Source organism: Staurois parvus, unplaced genomic scaffold (assembly GCF_062004578.1).
Source record: "Staurois parvus isolate SC_StPar_1 unplaced genomic scaffold, SC_StPar_1.0 ptg000244l, whole genome shotgun sequence".
NCBI classification, from domain to species: Eukaryota; Metazoa; Chordata; class Amphibia; order Anura; family Ranidae; genus Staurois; species Staurois parvus.
Genome location: NW_028318040.1, coordinates 6,357,717 through 6,380,608, shown reverse-complemented (window position 1 = coordinate 6,380,608; position 22,892 = coordinate 6,357,717). Strand labels below are relative to the sequence as shown.

Here is a 22,892-nt window from a genome sequence, read left to right as displayed (position 1 = left end):
GGGATAGTGGTACAGGAGGAAATAGCTGTGGGGGATGGAGTGGTAGGAAGAGTGGAGGAGTTCAGTAATTAGCTGAGGGTGGGGTAGGCTTCCCTGAAGAGATAGGTTTTCAGAGTGCGCCTAAAGGTGAGGAGAGTAGGTGATAGTCTGATGGATTGGGGTAGGGAGTTTCAGAGGATGGGGGAAGCCCTGGAGAAGTCCTGGAGATGGGCATGGGAGGAGGAGACCAGGGAACTGGAGAGTAGGAGGTCTTGTGAGAAGCGGCGAGTACGTTTTGGGTGGTATATGGATACCAGATCGGTGATGTAGTTTGGGGCAGTATTATGAACAGCTTTATACGTCAATGTTAGTATTTTGAATTTTATCCGTTGGGTAATCGGAAACCAGTGGAGGGATAGGCAGAGAGGGGTGGCGGATATGGAGCGGTTAGTAAGGTGGATGAGTCTGGCCGCAGCATTCAAGATAGACTGTGAAATACACAAAATAGATTAGACAAAGTTCCCTGTACTGCATATATGGTGAATGTAACAGGCAGCTATTAAAAACTTGTACTTAGCAAAATGTTTCTTTAAGGTGCAATTTCACATTTAGAAATGGGTGATCTTAAAAACAGCAAAAGAAATCAATTACAGTACAATTACAAAAAGTAGATACAGACACATCTTCATACCTTGGTTGTTGTCTGAAAAATGTAAAATTTCTCAATGTTAAAATCAACAGACATATTGTAGCCACTTTGCATTCCATATCCATTTGGCCACCACAAATTTACTGATACATTCTAAAAAAAAAAAGAAAAATGTATTATTGTGCTGAGACTATGGGGTTGATTTACTAAAGGCAAAAAGGCTGGTCACTCTGCAAGGAAAGTTGCACTTTGAAAGATAAATTTTCCCTAAAGTTTAGCTATTGTGGTTAAATGTCACTTTGCAAACATTAACTTCCAGCATATAAAGTGTGACCCGAGACTGCAAATGGTGCCAACTCCCTGGTCAAAATAAACATCCAAAGAAAAAAAAAAAAAAAAAAAAAACTTTGTGGGTGTATGACTTTTAAGGCACCAACACAAACCTATATACACTTGCCGGCCACTTTATTATTAGGTATTTCTTGCTAGTACCGGGTTGGGCCCCCTTTTGTCTTCAGAACTGCATTAATTCTTCTTGGCATAGATTCCACAAGGTACTGGAAACATTTCTGAGAGATTTTGGTCCATATTGACATGATAGCATCACGCAGTTGCTGCAGATTTGTGGGCTGCACGTTCATGATGCAAATCTCCTGTTCCACATCCCAAAGGGGCTCTATTGGATTGAGACCTGGTGACTGTGGAAGCTATTGGAGTACAGTGAACTCATTGTCATGTTCAAGAAACAAGTTTGAGAGGATTTGAGCTTTGTGACAGGGGGCATTATACTGCTGGAAGTAGCCATCAGAAGATAGGTACACTGTAGTCATAAAGAGATGGACATGGTCAGCAACAGTACTCAGATAGGCTGTGGCGTTTAACCACTAGCCTACAGGGCACTTATACCCCCTTCCTGCCCAGGCCAATTTCCAGCTTTCAGCGCTGTCGCACTCTGAATGACAATTGCGTGGTCATGCAACACTGTACCCATATGACATTTTTATCATTTGAGACAAATAGAGTTTTCCTTTGGTGGTATTTAATCACTTCAGGGATTTTTATTTTTTCTTAAACAAACCAAAAACCACTGAAAATTTTGAAAAAAAAAACAATTTCTTAGTTTTTGTTATACAGTTTTGTAAATAAGTGATTTTTCTCCTTCACGGATGTGCGCTAATGAGGCTGCAGTGATGGGCACTGATAGGTGGCACTGGTAGGTTGCACTGATGGGCATTGACAGGCATCACTGATGAGCACTGATACATGACACTGATATATGGCACTGACTGGCGGCACTGACTGGCACTGTTAGGCAGCACTGACTGGCACTAACGGGTGACATTGAAAGGCAGCTCAGATGGGCACTGATATGTGGCATTGATGTGCACTGGTATGCACGGATATGTAGCATTGATGTGGCACTGACACGTGGCACTGATGAGCACTGACTGCTGGGACTGATGGACACTGACAGGTGGCACTTCTGGGGCCACACTGATCATCAGGGCACACTGATCATCAGTGTACATGTCCCCTCCGTGGAAAGCCGATAACCGGCATTTCCATGTTTACATGTGATCAGCTGTGATCTTCGGCTCTTTCCGTGATCCGCTGTGTCCTAGGGACACAGTGCACCGGCGATCGCCGCGCTGCGCGCTCCCTGAGCCGCGCATGCGTGGTGAGAATGGAAGGACGTCATATGACGGCCTATCAGAACAAGAGAACCACCTTGCGCCCGTCATTGTACTATAGGGCGGACGGAAGGTGGTTAAACAATACTCACTGGTACTAAGGGGCCTAAAGTGTGCCAAGAAATTATCCCCCACACCATTACACCACCACCAGCCTGAACTGCAGGATGGATCCATGCTTTTTTGTTTTCACAGAAACAATTGAGGACTGTCCGTGATACTTCTTTTATTGGCACCAACAATTTTGAGGACAAGCTTTTGGGGAGTGTCCCCTTCTTCAGGTCCAAGCAGTACTGATCACAAAAAGGTATAGCAGAATGTTAGAAGAGATGTAAAAAAAAAAAAAAAAAAAAAAAAAAAAAAGAACACAGAGATAAGACACAGCAAAAGCAAAGTCTGGGGGGGGAGGCAACACTCACAGAGGCAGTGATGCTTGAGGTGATAAAAACTGTTGGATAATGATGAGGAATCCCATGTCCAAATTCAGGCCGTTATCTCTTGTGTCAAATAGAATTATCATTCTTCGTTCAAAAGTTTTTCTTTCCTGAATGGATTTGAAATTTCCTTTACAGTATTGGTGGTTGCTGGAATATTTCTTTCAGAGTTCCATCCTCTTATGATGGGTTGTAAATCTTTGATTATTTATTTTTCTTATTCCTTCTAGTGCTGGGTTGTATGTGGTTACTAAAGGTACACGGTTGTTTTTTGTTTTGTTTTTTTCTCTTTGTACTGAAGTAGATTTTCCCTTCGGGTTCTCAAGGCTGTATTTATGCTGGTGTTGATAGTTTTGTCCTTTTAACCTTTCTTATGGAAGGAGTCTGCTAGTGTCCCGAGATGTTTATCTCTGTCTCTTGGGTCAGAACATATAGTGACTATGGATGTAGTATCCCTGTATAGTAATATCCCTCACATGGATGGATTAGCTGCATGTCACAGATCCTTATCCTCACCAAACCACAAATTCCTAGACACCACAGTATACATCAGGGATGATACGCTTCACACCTCAATATACAGGAAACCCACTGACAGCTGCAACTACCTGCACAGTTCCAGCTTCCACCCCCCAACACACAAAACGTGCCATCATACACAGTCAGGCCATTAGATCCCACCGAATATGTTCTGACCCAAGAGACAGAGATACACATCTCGGGACACTAGCATACTCCTTCCATAAGAAAGGTTACAAGGACAAAACTATCAACAACAGCATAGCACAGCCTTGAGGACCCGAAGGGAAAATCTACTTCAGTGCAAAGAGAAAAAAAACAAAACAAAACACCGTGTACCTTTAGTAACCACATACAACCCAGCACTAGAAGGACTAAGAAAAATAAATAATCAAAGATTTACAACCCATCATAAGAGGATGGAACTCTGAAAGAAATATTCCAGCAACCACCAATACTGTACTGGCCTTCAGACAACCCCCCAACCTCAGAAATAAACGAATCAGTAGGAAACTTCCTTCTGATCAAGATGTCACAAATAATGGAAGCAAACCCTGCAATAAAAAACGCTGCAAACTGTGCAACCTAATCAATCCATCAAAAAGTGTCAGACACTCGAAAGGGATCTTTAATATCTCCGATTCATACAGCTGCACTTCCAGTAATGTTGTGTACCTTATCCAGTGCAGGAAATGTAACAAAGGATCTTATGTTGGCGAAACAGGACAGAAGCTGCAAACAAGGATGAATTTGCACAGACATACCATCAAGGAACATAAAGAAGATGACTTTTGCACACCTGTGGAACACAATTTCGCACAACCGGACCACACAATGGGAGACCTCAATATTTTAGTTCTTAAAAAGGAAATTTCAAATCCATTCAGGAAAGAAAAACTTTTGAACTAAGAATGATAATTCTATTTGACACAAGAGAACGGCCTTAATTTGGACATGGGATTCCTCAATCATTATCCAACAGTTTTATCACCTCAAGCATGACTGCCTCTGAGTGTTGTCTTCCCCCCCCCCCCCCCCCAGACTTTGCTTTTGCTGTGTCTTATCTCTGTTTTCTTTTTCTTTTTTACATCTCTTCTAACATTCTGCTATACCTTTGTGATCAGTACTGCTTAGACCTGAAGAAGGGGACATTCCCCGAAAGCTTGTCCTCAAAATTGTTTGTTAGTGCAAATAAAAAAAAAAAAAAAAGTATCACGGACAGTACTCAATTGTTTCTGCCGCAAATGCACTAATACGGCTACAATCACCTCAAGCAAAATAGAAGATTTTTGTTTTCGCCAAATTCTGACCCTACAATCTGAATGTTGCAGCTGAACTCAAGACTCATCAGCCCTGGAAACATTTTTCCAATCTTCTATTGTACAATTTTTAGTGAGCCTGTGTAAATTGTAGCTGCCATTTCCTGTTCTTAGCTGACAGGAGTAGCACCCGGTGTAGTTTTCTGCTTCTATAGCCCATCTGCTTCAACGTGTTGTATGCAGAACAACATCTCTGAACACACCTTGGTTGTAACGAGTGGTTATTTGAGTTACTGCTGCATTTCTATCATCTTGAACCAGTCTGCCCATTCTCCTCTGACATCAACAAGACATGTTCATCCACACAACTGCTGCTCACTGGATATTTTCAGACCAGACCATTCTCTGTAAACCCTAGAGATGGTTGTATGTGAAAATCCCAGTAGATCAGCAGTTTTTGTTGATACCAGACGGGCTGGTCTGAATTTTTCAACCATGCCACGTTCAAAGTCACTTAAATCCCTTTTCTTCCCTGTTCTGATGCTCAGTTTGAACTTCAGCAAGTTGTCTTCATGTCTAGATGCCCAAATGCATTGAGATGCTGCCATGTGATTGACTGATTAGCAATTTGTGTTACCAAGCAATTGAACAGGTGTATTTAATTAAGAGGCCGGTGAGTGTATATGGAGACAAGGTTTTCCAGCAGTTGGGATACGTATGTACACAAACACCTTGCACCATTTTTCCTGAAAGTATAGAAAGAATGCCAACCTCATGACTTGCTTACCTCACTGATTTTTAGCACCTGTTCATACGTTTGCTGTCCGGGAGCTAACATTACATAAATTGACTGATCAATATGAAGGTCCGGCACCTTGATTGTCACATATCCTTGAAGAGGTTTTTTAGCAAGAACATCAAACACAGGCTCAATAATAATCATCCATTGTGATGTGGTATTATCTGTAAAGCACAGGTTATACAAAAAGCATTTCAACATGATGCAGGGCAGAGAAAACCAGAACTGTTTCAGCCAAATAGTCAGACGTTGGCTACAAAACAACAAAGAACTACCAGCTGCCTACTATCAAAGCCCATAGCTTACAAGGCTGATAATGTTAAAAAAGACACATATCCATCAAGTTTAAAGTAAAAAAAAATACTATAAAAAATCATAATAATCTACATGCATAGGGCAGTTTGCTGAAAGAAGGTAAAAATTAAAAAATCCTTCTTGACCCCATACTGAAAATTGGACAAATCCCTGGATCAATCTTCTAACAATGTCAGAATTCCTTTAACCCTGTATATTATGCTGAGGAAGATTTCTAAATGTTTTTCTTGAGAACATAGTTCCAGACTCTCAGCTAGGGTAAGTTGGAACCCTAGAGTTCCCCCAGAGGCTCCTATCGGTCCTTGAGTAATGGTCAATTATAGATTAACCCCTCACCCACAATGACTACTAATGTAAGGGGACAATTCTGCTGGCTTTGCATGCTGTTGCTAAGGCTGATGTATTATAACCCCAAATTATTTTCTATCAGATTTACAAAAAGCAGACCCCCCAAAAAGTATGTTGCATGCATATTTGTAGCAACCCTGTGCATAACCTTATATTTTAATATTAACCTCATCTGCCATATAGCTGCCCACCCACTATTTTATCTAGAACCTCCTGCAACAATGACTTTGCATAATTTGGTATCATCAACAAACACCTAAATTGATTTTTTATTTTTTCAAATACATTTTTACAAAGGACATAAAAAAAAAAAAAAAAACTGTTGGGGTTACAAATGAGGAGTAAGAACAGTCACAGTATAAAGACGTTTAAGGTACTATATACAAATATGTAAAATTCAAAAAATAACAAGAGTAGATTGCAGCTTATAGAGACTTATAAGATGGACACCTAAATAGGATAATGAGGTATATTCCCAGGGGAAAGAAAAGTTTGTTTTGATATAGATTATATCAAGATATTATCAGATATAGATTGAAAGTTGTTCAGTTGTTTTTGTAAGTTAAAGTAGTAGGAGTTTGTTATGACCACAAGGATATCGTCTGCAACGTGGCACAGTTTATGCACGTCATCATTTAAATATAATGTCAAACAAATAAAGGTTACTTTTCAGATCATAGATAAGAGCTCAGTAAATGCTCATATCTCTGACGGGGCACAAATCTGGAACATATATAATGTCATTAATTAACATTGCTTGATTCAAGAGGACATAAACAAGTAAAACAGAAGAGAAAATGCTCCAAACCAGGATTGACATACAGTAAAATGAACAGATCAGATGGGTATAGACATCAGCCAAACCTCATATGAGCCCCTTTAAATAACAAATGTAACGTAGTACAAAGTGAGAGGATGGTGAGAACATTAGATAATAGGATGTCCACCCCTAAGGGGCAGAGGCTGAGGAGCTGCAATTGTACCTGTAGGTCTGCTAGTATTCTAGGTTCATTTGAACTCAGAGAAATGAGAAGGTAATGTTAAGAATGTAGGATATGGCGAAGCGGGATAAAGAGAGGGAGAGAGAGGAAGGTAGGAAGGAGAGAAGAGAGAGATGGAAGAGAAGGAGAAAAAAAAAAAAAAAAAAAAAAAGAAGAAGAAGGGGGGGGGGGGGGGGTGGAAGCAGCTGCAACTACTCCAGGTCAAACCGGTTAAGATAATTCGAGAAAGAATGGGATGTCTCATATGGCAATCTAGGTAGGTGTGTGTAGTAGTCCAATATGAAGGTCAGTTTCCGTGATATTTGGGTCGCAATATTCAGTCTCAGTCAGGTAAGGTATACATTATATGGATGAAACTCGAGAAAAAGTTATTTATTCCTATTGGTCATCACATTATGTTTAAGTGGGGGAAGGGGAGGAGTCAAGCAGCAGTAGGTGATAAGTGGTTTGGAAGTGACTCCAACATACCCACGTCTTCCTGAATTTCTCGGGGCAATCTTTTCCTACAGAGACGAGTTCCTCCATGGCGGCAATTTTGTTTACACGTGACAACCATTCTCGAATTGAGGGGATATGTGTTGAGCGCCAGTGAATTGGAATACATTGTTTGGCCGCATTTACCATATGCATGGCGAGTGATTTGCAATATGTCTTATAGGGGAGTGAGAAATTATAGAGTAAGAATTGCACAGGAGATAGAACTAGGGAGTAGGTTGTTACTTGAGCAATTATTGACACTATTTTTCCCCAGAATGGTTGGATCATTGAGCAGTCCCACCATATGTGTAGAGGTGTACCAGTCGCTTGGTGACATCTCCAACAAGAGTCGGGAATGTTAGGATCAAATCTGTGGAGTAGAGATGGAACTCTATACCATCTTGAGTACAGTTTATAATTATTTTCCTGGGTCAAAACACACATGGAACCTTTGTGTATATGGCCATACACATGGTCCCAATCGTTGGGGGCTAGGTGCAGTTGTAGGTCATTACTCCAGGCTATGCAAGCCTTTCTAAACGTGCTTTCATTGAGGTTTTCCAAGCAAGTGTATAGTTTGGAGATCACATGTCTCTGTGGGGAATCTGTGGAGCAGAGTTTCTAAAATGTGGTAAGGGGTCTGGTATGCTCTTTTGGACGTGACGGGCTATGTATGAAGTGGTGGAGTTGCCTATACATCCATGGCGTCAAGTTTAGGGTTGGCCATTGTGACGATTGCGGCGTCAGACCCCCAGCCCTTCTCACCAACTCGTGACCAAAGGACTAGCCAATCTAAGACCGCGCTGTCACGTGCATTACAATACCACGCTCAGCTGCACCCTGCACAAAGATTTTCCAACTAATGGACCATAATCTGTGTACCTGCAGCCTGAGAGTGATTGTTACTGGGTCAGGTTAATTACACAATTAACCCTTCACACTGCCACCACCTCCTTTTTGTACAGAGAAAGAGGAAACTCGGCAATATTAGCAATAACACTATAATGTTTGAATAATCGTCTGTATACCACTGTTACCGCAGGCAGGGATATACAGAGGTTTAAACACACACAGTAGCGCTCTTCAGAGACAGGGATTCTTAGTTTGCATTAAAGAGCTTTAGAAACAGTTCAACACTTTTCAGATAATAGGATTTATTACTAAAAAGGTCAAAAGGGTGCACCATATTTACAGAAAAAGATGTAGCCAATATGAACTCAAGGGAGTCCACTGTGGGGGGTCATGGGCGAGTTCCAAGGACGTCCCAGCACCTAATTTATATAAGTAAATATGGGTGTCTTGGGATCAGGTAAAAAGGTAGCAACAACACACGGAGGTAAGGAGAAATCATCATAATGCTGTAGGGAGAGTTTAGCGGATTATGGGATGGGCGAAGGTATGGGGAGTAATCACAATGTAGATGAATGACATGCAGTAGCTCAATTAGTCTTATTCCACACTGGGGATGGTAGACAAAAATGGGAGGATCCAGTGTACCAGAGAGGCATTCCCTAGAAGAACGTTCCCTAAAAGCACATCAGTGGGTATAAATGTCACGGTATTGTAGCATGGTGGGGTTGTGTATCGTAACAGTGTATAATCAAATATTCAACAATATAATACCGCATTACAAATATAGGGTAGGCATAATTTGTATCATGGCTCACTCTTGGAGTGCAGATCAAAGGTAAAGTCTCTTCACAAAGATCAATGTAAAAAGGGGTTATTACAAAGTGCTTGTTCAGGCGCAAGGAGTTTTTCATATTCTAGATTAGCTGCCCGGATTTCTTTTTTTTTGCAGCTCTTATTGCAAGTCTTGTAGCTCTGAAATGACAAGTGCATTCCTTTTTTTTCCTCTAAGTCACATAATCCCATGAATTCACTTTTTGTTCCACTAAAAATGAGCCACCAAAGTTTATATTTATATTCTGTGTTGCCTATTGGAATACACAGGTAAATACAGTTTGTCCTTAAAAAAACAAAAACAAAAAAACCCACACTTCCACTTGTAGTAAAAAGTGCTGCTTAGTGAAGTTGGCCGTTTAAAAATGTATTGTACTTTTCGTACCAACCTGTCTCTCTTTCTTCAAACCATATATAAATATAATTACAAATATAAATTACCATATGATCACTATTACTCAAATTGTCTCTAACATTTGCACATCTGTAACAATCCCTGTGTTATTTGAAACCAATTGATCCAGCAGATCATTTTTAATTGTAATTGGAGCTTCCACCATTTGACCATGAAACTGTCCTGCAATAAGTTCAAGAACTGACAAGTCTTTGCTCAAAGTGCAGTTTAGTGCACTTTGCTGCACTCTTATGAATGGCTTTGCACTCGCAATAGTAAAATCAATACTTCTACTCACTTCCAAATCACTCCTAACATACAGGCATACTACATCACCTTTTCTATTAATCCTGTCCCCTAGATATTAACAGCCCAGGCATGTCAGTTGCCTAATCAGGTTTCTGATACTCCTAACCAAGTCAAAGTGTTCCTTAGGAAACAGAAGTTCTAGCTCTACCATTTTGTTAGTTAGACTATTTGGATAGTACATTTTATCATTTGCATTAAAATTTTACCATTGTTTGCTCTTGATTTACAATCAGATTCTAAAACCCTATCTTCTAGTTGGAGGCTGGTCGACTGTGGCACAGGGGGCAAACAGTTGTGCACCAAGGAGAGAACATTATACAGGTGAAACTTGAAAAATTAGAATAGCATGCAAATGTTCATTTATTTCTAACCTTTTATAACTTAAAAGGTACAACTAATATATGAGATAGACTCATTACATGCAAAGCAAGATAGTTCAAGCCGTGATTTGTCATAATTGTGAGGATTATGGCTTAGAGCTCATGAAAACCCCAAATCCACAATCTCGGAAACTTAGAATATTACATGCAATCAATAAAACAAGGATTGTACATAGAACAAGATCGGACCTCTGAAAAGTATAAGCATGCATATGTACTCAGTACTTGGTTTGGGTCCCTTTTTCAGCAATTACTGCCTCAATGCGGCGTGGCATGGGAGCTATCAGCTTGTGGCACTGCTGAGGTGTTATGGAAGACCAGGATGCTTCAGTAGCAGCCTTCAGCTCTTCTGCATTGTTCGGTCTCATGTCTCATCTTTCTCTTGGCAATGCCCCATAGATTCTCTATGGGGTTCAGGTCAGGCGAGTTTGCTGGCCAATCAAGCACAGTAATCCCACGGTCATTGAACCAGGTTTTGGTGCTTTTGGCAGTGTGGGCAGGTGCCTTGTCCTGCTGGAAAATGAAGTCAGCATCCCCATAAAGCTCGTCTGCAGAAGGAAGCATGAAGTGCTCCAAAATCTCCTGGTAGACGGCTGCGTTGACCCTGGACTTAATGAAGCACAGTGGACCAACACCAGCAGATGACATGGCTCCCCAAATCAACACAGACTGTGGAAACTTCACACTGGACTTCAAGCATCTTGCAGTGTGTGCCTCTCCATTCTTCCTCCATACTCTGGGTCCTTGGTTTCCAAATGAGATGCAAAAGTTGCTCTCATCAGAAAAGAGGACTTTGAACCACTGGGCAACAGACCAGATCTGTTTTTCTTTAGCCCAGGTAAGACACTTCTGATGTTGTTTGTTGTTCAGGAGCGGCTTGACAAGAGGAATACAACATTTGAAGCCCATGTCCAGGATCCGTCTGTGTGTGGTGGCTCTTGATGCACTGACTCCAGCCTCAGTCCACTCCTTGTGAAAGTCCCCAACACTTTTGAATGGCCTTTTCCTGACAATCCTCTCCAGGCTGCGGTCATCCCTGCTGCTTGTGCACCTTTTTCTTCCACACTTTTCCTTTCCACATAACTTTCTTTCTATTAATGTGCTTTGATACAGCACTTTGGGAACATCCAACTTCTTTTGCAATTACCTTTTGAGGCTTTCCTTGAGGTGTCAATGATGGTTTTCTGCACAACTCTCAGGTCAGCAGTCTTTCCCATGATTGTGATTCCTACTGAACCAGACTGAGAGACCATTTAAAAGCTCAGGAACCCTTTGCAGGTGTTATGGCTTAATTAGCTGAATAGAGTGGGACACTTGGAGCCTAGAATATTGCACCTTTTCACAATATTCTAATTTTCTGAGATTGTGGATTTGGGGTTTTCATGAGCTGTAAGCCATAATCATCACAATTATCACAAATCACGGCTTGAACTATCTTGCTTTGCATGTAATGAGTCTATCTCATATATTAGTTTCACCTTTTAAGTTGCATTACTGAAATAAATTAAGTTTTGCACCATATTCTAATTTTTTTGAGTTTCACCTGTATTGTATCATGTGAAGATATTGTGAACAGATATAACAATAAAAGAATCATCTTAAAAACATGGCAACAGAGTTAATATTATTCTTAAATTTACCATATGTGCCAGCCAGGTGTATATTTAGATAATCAACCTTTCCAAAACTGAGCTCAACCTTTCCAAATCAACCTTTCCAAAACTGAGCTCCTAGTATTCCCCCCAGCCTGTGCCCCCCGACTTCTCCATCAAGATCAACAACACTATCATCAGTCCCACCCCTCACGCCAGGGTACTAGGTGTAATCCTAGACTCCAATCTGTCCTTTCAGCCCCAGGTCCAATCTCTGACAAACTCATGTAGACTTCACCTCCGCAACATCTCCAAGATACGACCGTTCCTAACCTCGGAAAATCACTAAGCAACTCATTCACTCCCTTATTATATCACGCCTTGACTACTGTAACTCCCTACTCACTGGTCTACCTCATCGCAGGCTATCCCCACTCCAGTTCATCATCATGAATGCTGCTGCCAGACTCATTCACCTTACTAACCGCTCTGTATCTGCCACCCCTCTCTGCCAATCCCTCCACTGGCTTCCAATTGCCCAATGGATAAAATTCAAAACGCTAACACTGACGTATAAAGCCATTCATAACACTGCCCCTAATTACATCACCGACCTGTTCTCTAAATACCACCCAAACCATACTCTCCGCTCCTCGCAAAACCTCCTACTCTCTAGCTCCCTTGTCTCCTCCTCCCATGCTCATCTCCAGGATTTCTCAAGGGCTTCCCCCATCCTCTGGAACTCCCTACCCCAATCTATCAGGCTATCGCCTACTCTGCTCACTTTTAGGCACACTCTGAAAACCCATCTCTTCAGGGAAGTCTACCCCGACCCCAGCTAATACTGGAATTCTCTACTCTTCCTACCACTCCATCCCCCACAGCCAATTACCTTTTGTATCACTATCCCCTCCCTCCTAGATTGTAAGCTCCAAGAAGCAGGGCCCTCTAATCCCTCTTGTATTGAACTGTATTGTTACTGTACTGTCTCCCTCCATAATGTAAAGTGCTGAGCAAACTTTCAGTGCTAAACAAGCCCTGTATAATAATAATCATCATACAGATGATACCACAATAAGCAACTTATTACAAGGCTTTAAAAAAAAAAAAAATGCTGAGTATAAGTGGGCCTCCCGATATGAGCTACTTCAGGGCTTACGACTGACTTAGAATACTGACCTGTGAATGGAATTGTTTCATCCTATTGACTTCCAACAGACTGGGCATAGTAGTCTTGTTAGAATTGGTGAGTTAACCTATAAAAACCTAGCTGGTAAAGGGACTGGAGCTTTAACCTACCATAAAAGCAAAAAGAAGGGTATTTTCCCTGAAATTACTTTTTATAGGAAGCCTTATGGGAGATGGATTTAATCAGGAGCCTTAGCAAGCTATTAAAACTACATTTTCGGATCTAAAATGCAAAACAATATAGAATTGCTCAAACTGCAACTCTAAACAAATGTGTAGATTGTCTACTCCTGTGAATAATGCTAAATGGGCAGGCTGGTCATCAAGGATCTTGCTGTATAATGCCCAATAACCAAGATAGTCCACCCATTGGCTAATGTACTTGGTATTTAGGACAGGTGGACTATACATATGTACATGCTGTGCACTTCAAATGATTAGAACAAATGTTAGCACAACTGCATGCTTCGGCATTTGGGGCTTCCAAACTGTTATGCAGTAGATGAATATTGACTTCACTTGGCTTGTAGTCCTGTAACTTCAGAGAGATAGACAGTCAGGCAGATAAGATAAAGGCTGATTTTTGGCCATTTGCTAAAGTAATGGCCGCTGTCAGAGGTATGATTGTTATAATAAGGCATCCACTGCCCTATCCAAAAAGTTTAAACTCTCAGTAGATAGGCATGTTCTCTGAATATTGAATTCTGCTGGTATATGTCCATCCCTGAAGAAAAAAAACAAAAAACAAAACACTTACCAAAGACTGTCATGTAAGAAATAGAATCCATGTTGACAAGATTATAGACTTCAATCCTAATATCTCTCCAGATGCCTTGTGTAGGGAAAGAAGGACCCCAGTCCCAGCTGAATGAACACTGAGCCTAGAACATTAAAATATAAGAAATAAAGCTCAAGATAATATACTTTATGAAAAATATTTCAAAATTGGAGTGCAGATAAAACTGACAATCACAAACCAGATTTAGAAAAGATTAGACAGACACATACAGTTGTGCCCAAACGTTTGCATACCCTGGCAGAAATCGGGAAATATTGGCATAGATATAAAAAAAATTTGACTGCTCAGTATATCCACGTGACAAAAAAAAAAACGAATTGACCATTTATACACAGACACTAACTACACAAGTGTGGGAAATTAACTTTTACTTGTCATTTTAACCTGTATGTGTCATCTTGTGTGTCTGCACCAAAGCCAGACATTCCAGGGTATTTAAACTTTTGATCGGGGCCATTTGGGCAATTTTGGTCATCATTAGGATTAGGAGCCAAACAACTATGTGATAATAAAACTGCTTCATTTTATCACTATCCTTAAATAAAAAGACCGCTTTTTGACACGATCAGTCAGATTTTCAATATAAATGCCACACCAATATTTCTTAATTTCTGCCAGGGTATGCAAACTTCTGAGCACACGTGTATAACACACACACGGCATTTTCAGCAGTTTCCAGAACATTATCTGACATGTGCAACAAATTCAGGTAGTTCTTACTACAGCCACTTTATGAGCTTGTCACTATGGCTGTGACAGATTGCCACCAGTTTACAGATTAGGAGACTACCAGTAATTAAAGTCAACTCTAACCTGGCATACAGGGAGATACCAGTACTCAACATGGGACATTGTGTGCTGGGAAATGGTCATGAATATGACAGGGCTCATGGTAGCCAGGATGTCAGAGGCCACTGTTGACAAGTACCTGAAAACATGCAAGCTTGAATAAATAGCCATTCAGAATATAAGACATTGGCAGATGCAAGATGAATGCTGTTGAAAATTAGAGCCAGTCATCTGGTAGATTTTGCCCCTTAAAAGCATGTAAATTTGCTTAAAATATTAAATTAATTACTGTTAACGGACATAATTCAAAGGGCAACTATAGGAGGTTTTGCCTTAAAGTAGTTTAGAATACAGTTATTCAGTAGTTTAATACAGTTATAACTACTCAGGCACCATAACTGCTTTTTCCTAATTTCAGAAATGATCCCTCTTACCTTAACAAGATTAAAAGTTCTGTCATGTGACCATGCATCTCTTTTTACTGACAGCAGGGGGTGGGGTTACAGGACCCTGTGCTGACACACCATGTACCTGTATTCCATAGTCTGTTCGGTCTGAGGCAAGATATGAGGCTGTGCTTGAGAAGGGGCATGTTCAAGAAGCAAGCTGTGATCAGGAGGGCAAGTGTGCCAGGTTGTCATTGGCCATGAGGCATGGTGGCTAAACAAACCACCTAATACAGGCTAGTTGTGTGTCTGCACAGTGTCCTGTAGCTCTGTCTGAATGACCAGCCAAAGGATGAAAACTGACCACGCTAACACAGATCAGCTCCTGTGCTTTGTGCAGTCAGTTTAGAACAAGGAAGAAAGATGACTGGGTCAACCAGATATGTCAAATAGAAGAAGTACATGCAAATGATAAGACTAGGATTTATAAAATACACAAAAAAAAAAAAATGTATTTAGGGAAAAACATTTTAAATACAAAACTGAAGTTTACAAACTAATGCTTAACAACACTGCAATAAAATAAATTGCTGTTGGACTGTGCAAAATCTTCTGTATTTACATCAGACATTTCTGGATAGCCACTATTTGGAAATTAACATCTTATGAGCTGCCATCACTGAGAGATCAGACAACAGTCTGTGGCTGTGGAGAATGACCTATAGCAGAAAGTTTGCCTGCAGTGTAATGGCGCCATTTGCTGGGGGGAGGTCAGCGATTGTGGCAGAATTCTAGGAAAAATGATGATTGGATAGGAGACCAAGATCCAAGGGCAGGATCAAAACATGGATGAGGGGTGTCAATTTAGGTATGTATTTAGTATGCTTGTGTATTATGAAAAGGGCAATCTGACAGTTTTCTCCCTTTCTCCGAACCCAGCCAAGATACCAAAACTTAAGGATGGAATTTCTAGGTAATGTATTATCTTTGCTCTCTTACTCTATTCTGGAACAGCTTTCAGATTTATGTACTTGTTAGTGATTTTCCTTTCTTTTGTAATGAAATAAAACCTTTGCTTCCTCTAGCACTAATAAAACATTATTAATAATAAATACTGTTAATATCAGATGAGCTTAATTCAGGGACAGACCAAATAGGATATTTCAGTTGCTTACAAGCCAACACCTTTCAGATTTCTTACTTACCTTCCTTATAAAGTTAACATGACATTCTCCTTTCTGTTCATCTGGAGGACAGTTAGGAGGTATAACATAAGGATGATTTATGCTTCTCTCTTTTGCCCAATCCACAGGCGACTCAAATTTAATCTCAATATAATTTGTCTCTAGTACATATTTGGTGACATTAATTGTCTGAAAAAAAATTAAACGCTTTAGTCATGGAAGTATCGGGTTACTTAAATATAATTTTTGGCATAAGCAGAGTTTATAACACAAGCCAAAATGAAATTAACAGGAAAAAAAAAATAAAAAATCTTCAAAGTGATATTTTAACATGCACATTAAATATAGGAATGGATAGACTAAGAGGCTGACAGAATTACAGTTTTAAAAACATTGCAATTGATAATCGAATGTGCAAGTGTCTTTGCAGAAATTCAAATCTTGCTGACTAACAGCACACAGCTACAGGGGGCAACAATTTAAGTTTATGTACGTTTGCTGTATCAAGGGCTTGACTTTTTCAGTAAACAATGAGATCTCTACCTCCCCACTATGTTTGTATGTGTTTCATTCACTCTGCATAGCTAAAAATTCTTTTTTTTTTCTAAATCTTAACTTTTGAATGTTTGTCAGGACAGACCATGTACAAATCCAATTTACAATGGATAATGAGATCTGACATCACAGCTCAGACAGGGTTAACTAGAGTACACATTAACTCCCCAGCCCCCTTCAGTTTTCAGTAAACATTTAAAAAGGGTAGAGCTGTATTTTTAAATATTTATTTAAAGTTATACTATGTGAATGGAAACATGTAAAAAAAAAAAAATATAAAGTAGGTGTTATCTTCATTTTGATTGCCAAAGTGGAAACACACTTTAAAAAGGTTGACTTTTCTTTTTTCCCTTAATATAAAAAAGCTTTAGCCACTGTTACATCTTGTACAGCAAAAAGTCCAGTCCCTCTGTAGGCTTACAACCCCTTTATACCTTTGAAAATGGGTGCAAGCTTCCAGTGATCGCTGGCTGCTCCATAAAAGTCTGTTACCAAACACAAAATAGAGAAGACGGCTCTCCATTTAAAACCTACGTATTCCATGCACAAGCCAATCCACCTGTCACACAAGCACTAACGCGTTTCATTCCATCAGACCTTATTAATAGAGACTGAAATACTTCAATAAATACTTCATGAAATATGTCAATTAATATACACAAGGTTTTTAAAGCGAGACCGTGACTTAAAAAAGAAAAGAAAAAAAAAAAAAAAAGACAGGACAAAAAAACCCCTGCAAGACAATGTCACAATGTACTAGTTTGCATCGCATACTAGCATGTTATGTCAAGCTTACCTTAAAAACAAAGCCCTCCAGGGGCGCACTGTCACTGCTGACAGGGCTTCCATCTTCACCCAGTCCTGCTTCTGGGTTCGAAGGCTTCGGCTGCCTGAATGGCCGATCCGAGATAATAGCACTCTCACCATGCACACGGGAATCACTTTTTACAGCACACAGCATTGAAGGAACAAACGGGCATGCTGTTCCTTCAGAGCGCATGCGCCAGTGCTCTACACAAGTAAATATCTCCTAAACGGTCCAGGTTTAGGAGATATTTACAGTACCTACAGGTAAGCCTTATTATAAGAATACCTGTAGGTACAAGTGAAAAAAAACCAAAAAAAAAAAAACCACAACTTTACTACCACTTTAATGGAGAGTTGCTTCCTGTCTTTTGTGTTTGGAAGTGTTACAGCTTGCCTAGAGTGAAGCACATACATTTTTCTATGTAGGAAAAATATCCACGAACCTCAACATAACATGAAATACACTTAAGCTATCTACTCACATATCTTTGGAACATGTTTCGACTTTTCAAAACAGGAATATGATTGAAAAGAATTGTAGAAATGGTATCAATCCCTTCGCAAACCAAAACAATCTTCTGCCAACGTCTATAAAACAAAAACAAAAAGGACGACAAAAAATTACTTAATTTTTAAAAAATTCCACCTAAAATGAATTTCTTTCCACATTAGTCCTCCTAATAATTAGTTATTGCTGTTACTCAATTACATGCCTCCTAACAAAGATCCGCATACCAGCTCCTAACCTATTTAACCTTCCCCATGCTTCCACACCACTCTACTCTGTCAGAGCTGCTACATAATACCCGTTGACTCCAGCTATGGTGGAGCATGTGACCTCCTCCCATGATTCAGTGCTCAGGCCTAGCAGCTAATCTCTATGGCCAAGAACTGTTACCTGCAAGGTCAGATACGTAACAAACAGAATTAGGACAGCAGAATAACGGGGTAGAGCGAGTACAGGGAAGGGGACTAAAAGTGCGTTGTGCCAAAGACATACAGGACCCCTAGATGGCTCACAGACATTACAAAACGGGAAAAAAAAAAACACCCATTGTATGCAATTAACATTTTTTGGAACAATTTTGTTACCTTCCTCCAAGTTTAAAGATGAACGTTGTCACCAGAAAATGTTCTGTGCATCTAGACCACTCACACCAAACCTCTTGTACATAACCTAAAGCACCCCCCACCTATGACCCTGTGACACCAATACTCAAACCAGAAAAAACATCCAAAGTAAATGAGAGTAATGTCAACCATTTCCTGATCAAAGGGTAATTGTATGGCAAACATTAAAGGATTAGTTCACCTTTTCTGGCGAATTTTCACTTTTCATAATAAGTAGAAGCGTTTTCCAAAGCCATTTCTTGCCCAGCCATCCCAATGTGCTTTTCTTTAATTTACCTTATCCACAAGAGGTTTACTTTTTTGTCAGCTTAATTGAATGTTTAAAATGGATTTTAAGCTCGCAACATTTCCTGTAGATCAGGGGTGTCAAACTGGTGGCCTTCCAGCTGTTGCAAAACTACAAGTCCCATCACCTTTGGGAGTCATGCATGTAACTGTCAATCTTGCAATGCCTCATGGGACTTTTAGTTTGGCAACAGCTGGAGGGGCGCCAGTTTGACACCTGTGCTGTAGATGGTCTCTCAGCATTAACTTCCTGTAGGGAACTTCCCAGAAGCCTTCACATCCTTGTTCCATCACAGAAGGGGATGTGATAGGGTGTGTTCACCCACTCTGGACCAAACCTCCCTCATAATACTACCTTCCTATACTATCGGATTATACAATGTCCTTTAGATCTCCCATCAGCTATGTAGTACAAGGGTAGAAAAAAAAAAAAAAAAAAAAAAAAAAAAAAAAAAAAAAAAAAAAAACACACACCACAACGCAGTGCAACTAAAGGAGTAAAACTCACGATAAAATGTGCAAAGAAAATTATAAAAATAAAAAGACGAATGCATGTAAATACATAAAAACACAATTAGTGATAAAAACTGATGATAATTCTCGATAAAGTGCAATACATCTCAACTTCCCTTGTACATACAACACTTCATATCAATTCATAATTCAGGGCCTCTTGAAATGTGATTGGTAGTCAATAAGTGTAATGAGAAAAGGCCCTTTAAAATCCTGAAGGTGCTTATTGGATTTCAAGGCCCTGTACATGGCTAGACTGCCCAAAAAGTCTCTCACATGTGGTATCTCCATACTCAAGAGAAATAGCAAAATGTATTTTGGGGAGTAATTCCACATATACCCATGGCATGTGTGAGCAATATATAATTTAAGTGACAACTTAAAAAAACCACAATCTTTTTTTTGGCATTTTCCAAAAACTTGTGGTAAAAAAAAAAAAAAATAAATAAATTCTTCTATTGACTTAACATGCCTCTCAGCAATTAGTTTTGGGTGTCTACTTTCCAAAAAGGAAAAATAGAATGTGACCCGATGCACAAAGTGCTATGCTTCCATCCCTTAATATATCCATACAACTAATTTATTTTGTCTGGGGACATTAAATGAGGCACAGCACACACGACCAATGAATAACTACTTTCCAACATTAATTTTTAATAAATGAGTAAACTTCTCATTGCTTACAAAAAGAGGATAAAATGGTAACAAGCTGATTTGTATTAAAACAATATTAATGAATTTCATACATAATTGGATGTGCAATTGACCATATACAATCCAGATGTCAATACATAATTACATTCAAATTGCATCCAAAATCTCCAAGTGTTTAGTGACGTTTCGTACTTCACTTCTTCAGGAATAGATGCATATATAATATCTGCAAGGTAAAACATCAAGTATATAACAACCTATTGGTATCTTGTAATATATAAAGTAGTTCCAATTTCAAGGGTCACCAGAGGGACCTGAATACTTACAAATTAGCTAAAAATGCATATGACGGTTTGTCCTTTCACTTCACTGCGAGCAATTAATTTTTCAAGCAGGCTTTCTCCCGCTTTATAAGATGGGTAGTTACAAGCAGTTGGGGCAAGCGCCGGCAATTAGGTCGCAAGGTACCACATGCGCCAATTCCAAGATTGTACAAATGTCTAAACAGAGGCATGCTTGTAGAAAAATTGTCCACGTGGTACCCCATATGGAGAAAGGGCGACACAAAGTCCCAAACTATCTTGCCACTGCTCCCCACGTAGGTTGGGCATCCAGGGGGCTCCACATGACTCTTTTCCCTCGAAAATCCAGAAATTACATATATAGCCTGTTGCTCTCTCACAGGTCTTACACATTTTGACCCCATATCTGACATGCTTGCTGGGGTGAAACGGTTTGAAAGCAAGTGGCCAGAAAAATTAATGAGGGACTTATCAATGCAGATGTTTTGCTGGGGAGTATACACATCTGCAAATTTTTGGTTAAGGTGGTTTACAAGGAGCCAAATTTTGTGGAGCCTATCATATTCAGGGTCACCCCAAAAACAACAGTGTATTGTCGTTGAAATGCATAAATCGCATTATATTCTCATATCTATGCCTGGCCATGGCAGCAGAGAACCCGGGCATATGATGTATCGGGTCTGAGGACCAATACAACTGCAACTCATTCTTTTTAGTAATGCACGTTGAGGGTTAGGCCCAATAAAAAAGTTAAATTCAGAAACCATGATAGGTTTCCATGCAAATGGTCTGGCATGGTTTGAATTTGGGTTGGCAGCAATAAATTGTTGTGCATATTCATTTATTACTGGTACTTCTATAGCGCCATCAATTTACACAGCGCTTTACATACATAGTGTACATTCACATCAGTTCCTAACCCTCAAGGGGTGTACAAATCTAAGGTCCCTAACTCACATTCATACATACACATACTAGGGAAAATTTAGACAGGAGCCAATTAACCTACCAGCAAGTCTTTGGAGTGTGGGAGGAAACTGGAGTTCCCGGAGGAAACCCACGCAGGAACAGGGAGAACATGCAAACTCCAGGCAGGTTGTGCCTTGGTTGGGATTCGAACCAATGACCCTATTACTGCCAGGCGGAAGAGGGATGTCTAGAGAGATAAAGACCCCATCACTTTCCTCATTAAAGTCCTACAAGTGCAGCAGCTAATTTAAAATGATAAAGTCACCCCCATTCATATTCACTTAGGGCTGGTTCACACTATAGAAATGCAGTCCAAGATGCGCTCCAGATGTGTTTTTGCATGCACGTTTTTGATGTGGTCGGTGCATTTTTTATGCGTTTTTACATGTTGCAGTGCGTTTATGCATTCCAGTTAATTTTTCCCCCCTCTCTTTTTCTTCAATTTAAATAGGGGTCTGTGTGTTCTACCGCTTTCCAGTAGAGTTCTGTATAGAAAAAAAATGCAGCCTGTTCTACTTTGTTTTCCTGCACTCGGAACGCACTGGAACTGCAAGCACTGATCTGAACTATGACATTAACAACCAGGGAGAGAAGATTACATTGCACAGGAAATTATGCAAACACAGGCACAGGAAGACCCCTGATTTGGTACAGTCGATCAGCAGGTCCAGGCCAAACATCATTGGCCCGAATCTGGTGAGTGATGAACAAGGTGGGAGCATAGATAGATATATATATATACATATACATATATACATACACACACACACACACACACACACACACACACACACACACGCGTGATTTTGCACAGGGAGTCCTGTAGCAGTAAAACTGCTATAGAGTGGAGGGAGAACAGGTTAACAATGTATTGGCTCCACCAGCAGATTGCAAAGGTAGTGAGTTTTGAATGCGGTGCAGGAAGCGGACACAGAATGCAGCTTTCCTGCACCATGTTCTTGTGTGAACCAGCCATAAAGTAAAACCCACTACAAAAAGGTTAAATCAGGTGAATCCCAGTTCTGCTTTAAAGAACAGTTAGTTACATTTCACAGGGTCTTTTGATGAGATCTTTGTGCTCCAGTTCCCACTGGGTGCAGGGGAGGAGGAGATATGTGCCACTCTCCCTTTTGGATATATTTAATTTCTATTTATTTCTTTTTACACCAAGGACAATAGAAAAAAAAGGGTGAGTAGGAACACCCTAAGGTAAAATAGCCCAAAATCCAAGAGGGGGAACACAGCCAGGAACAGTGGTGGAAAGACCAAAAAGATGAGAGTATCCTATAAAATTGTATATAGTGTATGGACAGCTTTGAAAGTATACAAAGCCAAAAAGGTAACTCATTTCATCAGATTCTGACTATTACTGAAATACTACTTTGGGGTGAACTGGCCTGTTAGGACCCATTCACACAAGGTGCAGTTGGATATAATTTTTGACTGCACTCGAAACTGCATAGACAGTCCAAAATCCAGGCTACCCAATAGACCTAGTTCA

General features: G+C 40.0%; 1 protein-coding gene across 2 annotated transcripts in view; it reads right to left on the bottom strand.

Moving 5' to 3' along the window:
- Positions 1–22,892, bottom strand: part of MANBA (mannosidase beta) — an 80,528-nt gene that overhangs the window by 45,625 nt on the left and 12,011 nt on the right. For both annotated transcript variants that reach the window (XM_089680536.1, XM_089680537.1), the window contains exons 3-7: positions 18,020–18,125; positions 16,197–16,364; positions 13,775–13,898; positions 5,319–5,494; positions 671–781 (exon numbers count right to left, since the gene is read on the bottom strand). In XM_089680536.1, coding sequence (XP_089536662.1) covers positions 671–781; positions 5,319–5,494; positions 13,775–13,898; positions 16,197–16,364; positions 18,020–18,125 — 685 coding nt within the window. The remainder of the gene's footprint in view (positions 1–670; positions 782–5,318; positions 5,495–13,774; positions 13,899–16,196; positions 16,365–18,019; positions 18,126–22,892) is intronic.